Source organism: Nannospalax galili, unplaced genomic scaffold (genome assembly GCF_000622305.1).
Source record: "Nannospalax galili isolate Female #2095 unplaced genomic scaffold, S.galili_v1.0 scaffold52, whole genome shotgun sequence".
NCBI classification, from domain to species: Eukaryota; Metazoa; Chordata; class Mammalia; order Rodentia; family Spalacidae; genus Nannospalax; species Nannospalax galili.
In genome coordinates this window covers 3,128,664-3,141,425 of record NW_008334003.1, presented here as the reverse complement: position 1 = coordinate 3,141,425, position 12,762 = coordinate 3,128,664, and the positions used below count along the sequence as shown (strand labels likewise).

Sequence of the window (12,762 nt, the reverse complement as noted above, 5' to 3'; positions counted from 1 at the left end):
TGTCCTTAAGTGAAGGGGAAGTTGCTTTACATTTTTAGTAACTGAATTGTTGGCCAGCAAAAAGGTAAGGGCCATGTGAGCAGCTTATTTATAACTTCCCATAAAGGTGTGTGTCTGCCTCAAGTGGAGAGATGTCTGGTACTGGAAATGTAAAAGTGCGGTAGAATCATTTTCCATCCATCGCCTTCCCTCCTTGTCAGTTCAGTAAAGAGATTGTTCACATCTCTGGGGCTTTGAGAAGGAGGGGTATCAGTAGATTAGCTCGTGAGTGTCCCCCTCCTAGGGGATAGCAGAGATAGAGGTCATTACATTTGAATTTATGGTTTTATTTAGTGAGGACTGTTTAGGTAGCAACTCCTAAGGGTATCCTGGACGTACAGCTTGCCTTGGTTTAACCTGTTGGTTGTGGTCCTCCCTCCTCACAGTTGGGTTCATGTCAAACTGTTTGGTGGATATATAGCACTTTACTTTATCCCGGGTTCAGTTTAACTGTAAGTAGATTCTCTATAAAATAGAGAACACAAGGTCAGACCGAATAATCTGGCTATAGTGGGAGAAGGCAAGAAGGGTGAAGCATTTTCACACATCCTGTGAGGAGTATGTTAAAACCCTTGATAGGTGCCAGAGACCACCATCCCATGTTTATATTTCATGTGAATTGTGTACAGCCAGGCTTAACTCTAAAGATGAAAAGTTATAAAAACCTAAGGAGACATTTTCAGCTTTTCTTTGTTGGTTACTATTTCCAGAGCCTAAGCTTTCTGGTTGCTATGTTGGTCATTTAAAGCACTGCATATATAGCTAAAAAGTAAACTTTGGCTTTTGTGCCAATATCATGGCTCTCTGTTTAATATTTGGGCAAGCTATAATAAGTGGTAAATGGCCCATTAACTATATTGGAGGCCTCATGCTGGGTTTGCAATTTACCTATTAAAAATGTTCAGTTGATTTTTGTTCAGGGACAAAGCTGACATCCTATACAAGCATTGCTCCAAACAATCTTATTTATTGGTCCAGTTATTTCAATTGAAAGATGCTGGTTTACTGCCTCTTGGTTTGTGTGAACAATTCTCAGACTGCCAGAGACTAGTTTGACATTAGTGACAGAATAACCTCATGGGGTTTTGATTCACTTTTAATTTGAAGTTCCAGGATTAAGGGTCATTTGCAGTGTAATGCAACTGGGTGACAATACAGCTTTTCTTCATGCCTTTGATACTCTGGAGAACGTGCTTTGATCAGAGCACTCACCTGTGAACGCTGGATTGCTTTTCTCACTGAGCTTTCATTCCACATTTCCTCCCTTCTCCCACATCCATAGGAGAGAGGACCATAGATAGTATTTTCATTTTGTTCTATTTTAATTTTTGGGATGGAATTTAAGGTAGTTCTTGAGGTTAGATGCCAAGATAACTAGTTAATACTGTTTTAAAGTCAGGCTCTTGATTAAAAATGCTTACATTTGTGCAAGAAAACTACATGTTAAAGTAACTTTGGAAGGATTAGATTGGAATTGCCTCGAATTCGGTTACACCCTGCATGGCCCCGCTGGGGTATGAAGAATCACTGTGACTTTGTGCGCTGACTTGTTGCATTACCGTGCTCCTCTAACGTGTGGTACTTTCTGTGTCCATATTGCAGACGGCAACTCCAAACTAACATGGCAGTCAGACTGTGTGATGTGGCTTCTCTGCTTAGAAGCGGTTCGTGGGCAGCAGAGCCTTGGACCGGGGTCTGTGGGATTTTTCTTAAATTCTGTAGGCTTTTTTTTTTAGCATGTTGCGGAAGTGCCGAGGCCATACCAAACACTTGAACCTTTAATTTGGCATACTAACCATTCTTACCTATTACGGTATGGCTATCATTAAGACTTAAAGCACATTGCAGTTTCAACCGTGGTGGTATATGTAGATTAGAACCGTGCTCTTGTATGTAACAACTTTTAATAATTGAAATTAGGATTTAGTGCAGATTCAAAAGAGTGACAAGCTTTTTTTTAAAAAAAAACTAAAAACAAAAGTTTTGGTATGGTCTGAATACTGTTACCGTAATTCTTTACATTCTGTTTACTATGTATTTTTTTGGTTACTACATTTTGAAGTTATTTATAATTCCTGATTCTAAAAAAGTTTTTGGAAATTGTAAATCTGGCTGAAAATTATTTGCCCAGTAACTGTTGAAAGACTGTGCATTCTCTGAACAGTTGTGTTGAGCCTATCAATGGAATATGCATTATTTGTAAAATATAGCACATTAGTATCATTTCATTTTGAGCAGATGGTCCTATAGCAGAGAGATGCTGTAATGTTCAGTGCACACAGCTCACTGCAGCTGTTCACTTGAATGTTGGCTTAGGAGCTCATTCTTGCCACCTGAACAGGGAAATAAATGTGCAATTAAGTGAGGAGTGTTTGTTGTCCTTGCTAGATCTGCTAATTTCACTCGGTGAACACTGTCTACTTCAAATTCCATCCCAATGAGCTTTAAGCCCAAATCTCACATTTAGGGTGCTCAGGCTTTTACACATGCCCTAACATTTGAGTGGTAGATTATTTTAGTAGCCCTTGGCCACTTTCCTCTTGGAGATCTTTATTTTTGTGAATACTAAACAGAGGTCACCCTACAAGAATTTGCTGTGAAAAGAGTAATTATTTCTCAGCCAACCCTCTGCAGACTGGAGCAGTTACCCTTTATTAGGAAACCTGAAACCTCCCTTCTCAATTGCAAGTATATTTGTTAATTATAATAAAACCCATATCCTGAATTTTTTTTATACAGACAACCCAAAGATGGATTATTCTTTATTTCCACAAGTATTTGTTGAGACTATTTACCCAAGAAAAGTAGCTTAAATCCTGGGGGGAATAAATGCTGTTTCTTCAAAGAGATGACGTTGTAGAGAGGTTCAAGTTGTTTAATGTTTCCTAACTACTCTGGGTTGAGTTTGCTTTTATCCTTACAGCACGGTGTCTTGCCCCTTGCCAGTCTATGAGTCTGGTCAGTAGACGAGACTACCGACTGTCTTTCTGGGTGCTGCCTGTTACATGGATATCTCCAAGCAGTAAAGGTTTCTTATTCGTAGATACGCCCTTCTATTTTTCTTAGGCAACTTGCTTTTGAAGAGACATTTTTCCCCTGTTTATAACCAGCCCTCTTTCCTTCTACTTTGCTTTTTTTCTTAGTATTAAATTCTTTGTGTTTCTTATGTTTAAAACTTCCTGAAAGCTAGCATTCCAATCATTCAGAGTTTTCAGGTATAAGCAGTTCTTTGGGGAGCTGAGAGAGACATTGGATGAGACATGAAGTGGAATCTTTTTCTTGATACTTTGATTTTTGGATTCTCCCTAGTCTTGGCTGCCCAAAGTTAGTTACTAGAATATGCTTCTGGAACATTTTTGAGGCTATGGTTTGTGACTCTTTTGTTCAAAGACCATAGGATTGATTTTTAGGAAAACAAACCCAAATTTGCTTAATAAGTGATGTTTAGAGTAGTTCAAACTGTTTGAGACCATTTTCCCCAACTCTGCTGTTGATCTGTTTGGTTTATGGACACCTTATTACTTGTATTTTCAACAGTCTTTTGTTGGTCTGCTTGAAGTTGGTATGTATTGTTGTTTTGGTGAACTGGGTATGTGTTTTTGGTTCTTAAAATCAGAGTCAAGGCAAAATATCATCCTGAATTATTCGAAGATCTTCATTTTAATCGTGTAGATCAGTTGCCTTGTTGTTGGTCGTCAGCTGCCAAATTGACAAGAATGACTAAACAGAGTCTACAAAGGTGGATAGATATTCATAGTTTCATTCCCAAGTTAACCTACAAATCCTTTTCACTCCTGAACATATAACATCTACTTTTCTTATTTCTTACCAATGATAGCGGTACACAAGACATTGTTAACCAAAAACATTTTCAATATGTAACCAAAACAGTACATGTTGACAAATTTTTATTTTTGAAAGTACCTTTGCTCTTTGATTGTGTTACTGGATGCCTGTCAGATTTAAAATATTGAGCCTTTTAGGCTGCCGAAAACTCTTCAGACTTTAGTAGGTCGTGTCTCTGGCAGCATGTTAAGCACTTTCATTTTCTAGTATGATTCTTAGTCAGGGTTCAATTCTGTGCCCTTTGGTACTAAATTACCTCCTCTGTGGACATTGCAGGTGAGTGAGTGTGAGTAGACCAAGAATGTGATTCAAAAAAATGTTTAAGATTTAACTTCTCTTTATGTGCATGTATGCCATATGTATGTGAAAGTCTTAAGTTGAATAGCTTAATATGAGTATGATTAGCATAGATGATGTACTTTCTGTTGAAGCTTTATTGTAATTTCAGCAGAATGATGTGTTTAGTGACAAGTGTTTAAACTCTTGGGTGGAATCTCTAATAGGTTGTGAAATATGAATTCTGACAGTTCTTATTTTCTCTGTTTTTAGCAGGTAATTGCTGCCATGGAAACACAACTGTCTAATGGGCCAACTTGCAATAACACAACCAATGGTCCTACTACCATAAACAACAACTGCTCCTCACCAGTTGACTCTGGAAACACAGAGGATAGCAAGACCAACCTCATAGTCAACTACCTTCCTCAGAACATGACACAGGAGGAGCTAAAGAGTCTTTTTGGGAGCATTGGTGAAATAGAGTCCTGTAAACTTGTAAGAGACAAAATAACAGGTATGTAGTTTTAATGTAGGTGATTCACATTTAAAGGACTGTATGTCAAGATACGAGAAAATAAATGTGTAAGTCATTCAGTGCTGAAATTTCATGTGACTAGATTTTCTGTTACTCTATGAGCAATATGAAAGTGGTTTCAAGTTTTTCTTTTTAAGGAATAAAATGCTTTGGGGGGCTGTATCTCATTTATTTATTTTTTTAGTTTCCCTGAGATTGCATTACTGAACATTTCAAAAATGAGCTTTAAGAATATTGTTTTGAGGAGAGAGGAAAAAAGAAACTTAAAATATTCTTTCCCTTAAGCCTCTTTAGTCCTTCAGCTTATAGTGTGTACTATAAAATAATTGCTAATATTTACATTATCATTGTACTGATAGAATTTGAGAATACGGCTTGATATTCTGTTCCTAACAAAGAAAAGAAGATAATGACTTAAGAGCATCACTGTTACTGTAGAGATAAGGAGGGAAGGATGAATAATTGGGTCTCGGCGATGGCACATTTTCAAAATTGGGTAGTTGAAAATCTTATTTTTTTTTAAGTTGAATTAAATATTTATTCCAAAGCCTAATTAAGGAGCATGTTCCTGGGACAGGAGTTGATGCTTCCTACTGGAGCTGTTTGCAAACACTAAAACCATATGGCATTAAGTGTAGACGGACCCTGGGGGTCTTTCGTGGTGTTAACTTTGGTGGGGTGTACAATTGCTCTACACGGCTTGTAACCAAAAATGTCAAATTAAATATTTGAAATGAGTAGACATTCCTAGAAGCAGTATGAAGTATGAGTCCAGGAGTTCGAATATTTAACTAGTCATGTGACTGTGCACAAGTTAGCTCTTGGCTTGAGGTGTCCTCCGATGAGATGAGGTGGAGGACAGAGAAAGGGATTGCACTGAAGACACTTTGCACTTCCTTATCGGTACTTTGAGCTGCTGTGCATCAAGGCCTCAGGACTCCTATTCCACAAAATCTTGAGGTAAGTTCCTGGAGCCAGTGTCTGTGGTTGGCCTCACTATCCTGTTTCCTGAGGTATAGTTTGAAGTCTACAGGGAGCTTTTTCATTCAAGTCAGGAAAAGTGGATTGTTGTCTGCACAGACTGAGTAATCATATTTTACTAATAGGTTGTTTCACTTTTCATCCTGCTGGAACCAGGGCGGTTCTTCAGTCTACTGTTGCTCTGAGAGATCACATTTTGCAGTTTATTCCTCTCTGTGTACGTGTGTGTGTGTGTGTGTGTGTGTGTGTGTGTGTGTGTGTACTGGGGCTTGAACCTAGGACATCATACACACTAGACAGGGTTCTGTCACTGAGCTGTATCCCTGACCTTTTTCAGTTTCTTTTGCAAAATGACACAAACAATGTATATGAAATTAGTATAGAGAATGTAAAAAAGCAAAAGACCTGATAACTGTCCTGATATTGGATTTTATCTTTTATTTTAGTAAAACAATATCCTTTGCATGCGGATTTTTGTGGACTTCTAGAAATAAGTGGTACAATAAGCTAACGGCATGCAGGCTCTAATATAGAGCTCTCCTTTCTTTTCAATCGCTCAGTGGCTACACCTACTATTATAAAAGGAAGGTGCTTGAATAGTATGTAAAAATCCCATTTCTTTGTTACGATACTGAGAGTAGTAAATGAGACTGTTAGGCAAATCATTCATCCGTCATTAGACATTTGCCATAGAAAACATTCAGAGATTTTTCCAATTCTTTTCCTGGGCAGATTTAAATTACCTTCTTCCTCCATAAACCTTTTAAGGACCATTACATGGCATAATGGATAAATTGGAGTTCTCCATCTTTGCACCATTGGCTTTCTGACTTCAGTGTGGTAAACAATGATAAGAGGAACACGTGACTGCTCTGAGACAGCGATGATGAAAATGGAGCTGATGTTTGTGTTCCCTTTGCCCCCCCCCATTGTCCTTTCAGTTATGGAATTCTCCATGATGGTGCAGTTCTGTCAAAAATCTGGTCAGCAAGTACAGTAGCCATGAAATCTCACAGTGGGCACCGGAGGAAAAGATACATTCATTTTCTTCCCCTCCCCCTTGCACTCCCTCCCTCCCCCTGTATTTTAGAGACAGAGCCTGGCTGTATAGCCCAGGCTGTTCTGGAACTGGCAGTCCTCCTGCCTCAGCTTCTCAGGGTGTGTGCCACTATAAAAGATTTAAAAAGTACAAAAACTCAAAATTATTTTAAGTTATTACCAGGCAGTTTAATCTGAAATTCTCCCCTGACCTGATTATGTCAGTGATAATAAGTATGATCATAGATTGAATGCACTGATACGGGGTATAAGTTAAAAAGTTGGCGGCTAGAGAAAAATGGCTCAATGGTTAAGAGCACTGACTGCTCTTGCAGTCAATTCCCAACAACCACATGGCAGCTAACAATTGTCTGTACTCCAGTTCCAGAGAATCTGACACTCTTTTGATGTTCTCAGACATTGCACAATACAGGTGCACTTATATGCATGCAGGAAGTACACATATATACATAAAATTAAAATAATAAAAATAAATAAAAAAAAAGTTGAGTAGACTCTGTAACCCTACTGTAGGGGCTTTGATTGGCCCTACTGACATTGTTTTACTATAGGTTAAATGCTCCCACAGACTCTAACAGATTAAACTTTTAAGCATAAATTGTGTAAATATTTGTATTGAAAAGAATAGTCTACTTAATACTATCAAAACTGAGTACCTGTACTTTGCTAAATAGGCATATCTTTTTATCCAAAAATTTTCCACTTTTTAAATTTTAATTTAAAAATTTTTATTTTATGTGTCTGAATGTAAGCGTGCCCGTGTCAAGCAGTGCTCACAGAGGTCAGAAGAGGATGTCATATTCCTCTGGAACTGGAGTTAAGAACAGTTGTTAGCCAACCATGTGGGTGCTGGGACTCAAACCTGGGTCCTCTGCAAGAACAGCCAGTGCTCTTAACTGTTGAGCCATCTCTCCAGCCCCATTAGGCTTATCTTACCTCCAGAAAGGTTTTGAAAGAATTTTTGAGGATTTGGACCTGTCCTGTGAAGTTGAGCTTCAGCTGTATTATGTAGCTTCTCACTACACATTTTAGACACAGGTAAGAATTCTTTGGTCCCTTTAAATTATCCATCTCCTACAGAATAATTGGCCTGACTCTTATATTTTGATCTTACAGTTCACTTCTCTGGGGTATTCAAAACTTTTTCATGGGGCTCTAGTGATGTCTCTGGGTAAAGGACACGCATGAGGACCAGAGTTCAGTTCGCCAGCACCATGTAAATGCCAGGTGGATGTGGATGCCTCTCTACAATCCCAGCACTTAGGAATTAAGAGGTGAGGGAACCCAGGGACAAGGTGGTTAGACTAGCAAGATTTGCAAGTTTCTGAGTTCACCAAGAGAGCCTGCTTCAATATGTAGGGTAGAGAATGATTGAAGATGATACCCAGTGTCAACTTCTGGCCTCCATACACACAAACATGCACCCACATACACATGAACATGTATATATAACACACAAACTTTTCTTAAATCTTGATGATTAGAAAACTATAAATCAGGTACAAAGCTGTCTAGTTAGAATATTTCAGACTATGTCAGTGTTAGCAAAGCAAATTAGTATTAGTATTTTGATAGTGAGGATTAGAGAAGTCTATTAAGAAATGTCTTCAGAAGCAAATATAGTGATCTTGCCAGCCTACATTCTATTTATTGTGTTTGTCAGGCTTTCCTTTGGGCTTGTGCCCAGCTTTATGTGTTCATCATGGGAAATCACTGTTGGTGTACAGCTTAGCTGATGTTGGTCCATCATCCCCTTTAGTTGGTAAATACACCAGAGAGCTGTTGATACCTGCTGATTCTCCATTCTAGAGGAGTGAAATGGATTTCTGATACAGGGAATGAATAGGTCCAGGGTTAGAGCTAGAAAAACCCTGGAAGTGACCTAGCTGGCCTTTTCCCTCCTTATAGCCTCAAGTGATGAGAGGCCCAGGTTGGTGGAATGGGTTATCCAAAGCCTCAGCTCTTAGAAGTGCAGAGCATTTGCCAGGGTTCTAACTTTCTGATTTCTTTACACGGATGCTTCCTCCTTGCTGGCTGAGCTACCTTTAAAAGTTAACCACAGGATAAACTAATGAATTTGTAGCTAGAAACAACAAACTTTGATGGCACTAGCAATGGGGGACATCTTCTGGTGAAGGTATTTTCTTTGGAAGGGAATGGAACATTTTTGAGGTCGAGGACTGAAGGGTTCACAACAAGAACATTCATGCTTCTCTCAAAACAGGATCTCTGGTTGTGAATTTGGGTGTTTTAGTGCACTGATTCCCCAAGTCTGACAACATCTGGGGAGAGTTTAAATAAACCAGTTTTGGATTCAGGATGCCTTGGGAATCTGTGGTCAAAGAGCTCCCCAACTAATTTTGAAGCCCCAACAGTTTGAGAATCATAGGGGTTTCTTGAGGTGTGGTCACCCAGTCACCTGCATTGGAATCATTTACAGCGATTGCCAGAAAATAGGCCCTCCCATACATCCTGACTAGCAATCTCTGTAGGGAGGCTCAGAATGTACTAGGTGATTGAGTTATCCATGGATTTTCCTAAACATTCTTCGGGAAGACAGAGCAGGGATTTCCAGGTGTATCTGTTTTGATGTGGATGTGCTAGGTGTGGTAGTTGTGATGCCTAATTCATGGCAAGCTTCAAGTGCCCTCTTGTGAGCATTGGTCTCTGAGTTAATTCATGGGGACCAGGACTAGAGATGTTGAATTTCAGACTCATGGAGCTGTCTTTACTGATTGATCACCATGTGTGGGTCTCCCCGCTGCCCCCCCATATAATTCACTTTCCAAAACTCAGTGATAGATTTTTCTGTAACGCTAACCTTTCCTTCCTTCTAAAACAAGGGCTGGAAAATTATAGTTTGGGCCTCAGCTAATGAGTGCTGGTTTTTGTTGACCTTGGTTTGGTACCTCAGCCTTATTTGGAATTGAGAGTATCCTCAGTGCTGATTGCGTTAGCTGCAGACTAGAAGTTTGGTGACAAAACAAGAGACCACATCCAAAGCAGACAGGTAGAGGCTCGGGAGGCCCAAAGAGGCCTTGCAGATGCTGCTCGTTTCTGAGTAGACAGCACCTTGCATGGCCACCAGTGCTTCTGTTTGCACCCCCTTAGGCATGTGTAGTCAAATCCTTCTTATTTGAGAGTTCTTAGTCTCCTGAGAACTTTAAAGTTGGTTTTTATCCTTGTTTATTCTACTGGAACATCATGATTGTCAAATATTATTTTAACAGGATTCTCCTCTTCTTTTTTAAGAAATAGAATCTTAAATCCGCAGGATTAAAACAGATAAATGGTATTTTATTAGTCTAATGGGTACCTTCAAATTTAATAACACTTGTTTGCTGGGATGAAGTCATTCATTATAAGCACTGTTAATGTGAAGGTACAGTTCTGGACTTGAGTTATCTTGAGCTGACGAGATAGGCATCCGTCGAATCAAGTGATCAAGAATTCAAGGACAAGTGGTTGACAACAAGAGGGGTGGGAGGCATTAAATTAGTAGATGCTCACTGGGGACGTGTACTTCTTAATCATAGAGGTAGCAGGGCGTGGCGTGTGTCTTGCAGGAAAGGGAACGTGGCAGCCCAGGGACAAACACGTTAGGAATCCTTGGCTAGCCTGCAAACTAGAAACCAATACAGGTGGGTTTATTCTTAGGTTTTAGTGGCTAAATTTATATAAAACACAATTGATAACAAATCTGTGAAATTCTGATGAAAATTTGAAGCATCACTAACCACAAAACTTTGTGGGTTTTTTCAAATCAATATATCTTTAAACATACTTATTTTCATGCACCTTTTTCCATTCTATAAGCCAATTTTTATTGGTCACTTTAAAACTTAATATTGCAGAAGCTTGTTACAAAAGTTTGGAAAGGGGCCTCTGAATTCATTTGAGAGAGAGAGAGAGAGTTTTGACCTGGGTATCGTGTGTGTGTGTGTCTGTGTGTGTGGTACATACACATGAATATATGTGTATATGCACTCCTGTGTATGCCTGGGGAGGCTGGAGCAGGACATCCCAATCGCTCTCTACATTATTGTCTTGAGATAGGCCTCTTACTGAACTGGAAGTGCTCTGAAGTTTGCACATTGGACTAAGCTGGCTGACCAGGGAACTCTTCAGATCTGACTTTCTTTGGCCCTCAATTCTGGGATTTGGTCATGCCAGACTTTAATTTTTTTAAATGTATTTTTATTTTATGTGTGTGTGTTCTGCCTGCATGTGTGTAGGTGCACCACTGCATGCAACGCCATGGAGGCCAGAAGAGAACATTAGATCCCCTGGAGCTAAAGATGGTTGTTAGCTGCCTTGTGGGTGCTGGGACTGAACCCAGGTCCTCTGCAAGGGCAGCCAGTGCTCTTCACTGCTGAGCCACCTCTCCAGCCCCCATGCTGACTTTTTACATGGTGCTGGAGGTCGAACTCAGTCCACATGCTCACAGAGCCAGTACTTTTGCTGCCCACACAACCATCTCCCAATCCTGAACTAGGTATTTTCTAACGTCTGCTTATTTTCTGTGTATGTGTCTATATATACATGCATGAGTTTACACCAGATGTGTACAGGTGCCTGTGGAGGTGGGCGGGGGACAGTGTTGGAGGCCCTGGAAGTGGAGTTCCAGGTAATGACAAATCTCCTAATGTGGGTCCTGGGAACTGAACACAGGTCCTCTGCAAGAGCAGTAAGTGCTCTTAACCTCCGAGCCATCTGTTCAGTCCTTGAATTTGAGACAGGGTCTCCCTGTAGCCTTAGCTAGCCTCAACTTGATATGGAGGCCAGCTGGCATTGATCTCAATGGGAATCTGTCTGCCTCTGCCTCCTGAGTACTGGGATTAAAGGCAAGCACCCCCATGCCCAGCTGAACTAAATATTTTTAAGGAACATTTTTTTTTAATGTCAGTGTTGATCAGTGTAGAAAAAATTACTGAAACTACAACTTTTTAAAAATTAAAGTCAAGTATAACTGCATATATACATGCTAATGTCAGACATGAAGACCTTTCTGTTAGGTTTAGTATATAAGCACAGAAAACAAATGAAAATGGAAGTAGTTAGATGAGGGGTCTTAGCTTGGGGATGCACATGGAAGAAGAGCTGTTTTAGCAGGCGTGCCTATGTGGCCGTGCCTCATGTCCTCTATCTCTAACCATAGAGGCCATTCTTCCCTGGGGAGGATGGGGAGCATCATCATTGGGGAAAGGAGAGAAGAGGGCCCTTCTGCACCTGTTGATTCTCACTTGTCTTAAGCTCACGCATACTTATGTAACAGTGGACTATTTTAGGGTGATGTTTTTCTTCAGGTATGAAACTGAATTATATACCCCCCTTTTTATAATGTAGTACAAAATAAACCTTCTGATTTTAAAAAATATTTATTATTTTTATTTTATGTGTATGAGTGTTATGGCTGCATGTAAGTGCACCCATGTTGTGCAGTGCCCATGGAAGACAAAAGAGGCTGTCGGATCCTCTGGAACTGGAGTTACAGACAGTTGTTAGCTGCCATGTGGGTGCTGGGATTCGAATCCGGGTCCTCTGCAAGAACAGCCAGTGTTCTTAACTGCTGAGCCATCTCTCCAGCCTCACCTTTTGATTTTTTTTTTTTTAAAACTGTCACTATCTTACTTAGTTGACTATGATAGAACTACTTTGTTTTTCTCACTTTGCCTAAATTCTGAATGGAGTGGAACATTTTTAATTCCATTGAAATATTTAAATATTCCTTAACAGACCACTTGATCATTGAAGCTGTGTGCTTTGGAACTTGTCAGCCTCCTTTGAGTGCCTTTTGCTTGCTGACTTTAAGCAGAGTGTGCTATGCAGCTGAATTCTAAGCTATGGAAACCCTTTAGTGAAAAGGTCAACTTGAGCAAATATTTTCTGGCACTTTACTTGTGAATGTCATTTGATTTGTTAGATCTGCATGCAGTTGCTTAATTTGTATTTTTTTTTTAACTCTTTAACTTGTTTCTTCTAAAGTTTTAGAATGTATTTCGACACCATTGGCCACTCCTTTT

At 39.7% G+C, this 12,762-nt stretch overlaps 1 protein-coding gene across 12 annotated transcripts in view; it reads left to right on the top strand.

The window, feature by feature from the left end:
* Positions 1-12,762, top strand: part of Elavl2 (ELAV like RNA binding protein 2) — a 155,745-nt gene that overhangs the window by 83,862 nt on the left and 59,121 nt on the right. For 6 of the 12 annotated variants that reach the window (XM_029561533.1, XM_008828939.3, XM_008828941.2 and 3 more), the window contains exons 2-3: positions 1,642-1,732; positions 4,435-4,678. In XM_029561533.1, the coding sequence (XP_029417393.1) occupies positions 1,661-1,732; positions 4,435-4,678 (316 nt within the window). In that variant the 5' untranslated portion in view covers positions 1,642-1,660. The remainder of the gene's footprint in view (positions 1-1,641; positions 1,733-4,434; positions 4,679-12,762) is intronic. The other 6 variants (XM_029561534.1, XM_008828942.2, XM_008828946.2 and 3 more) reach the window with 1 other exon arrangement.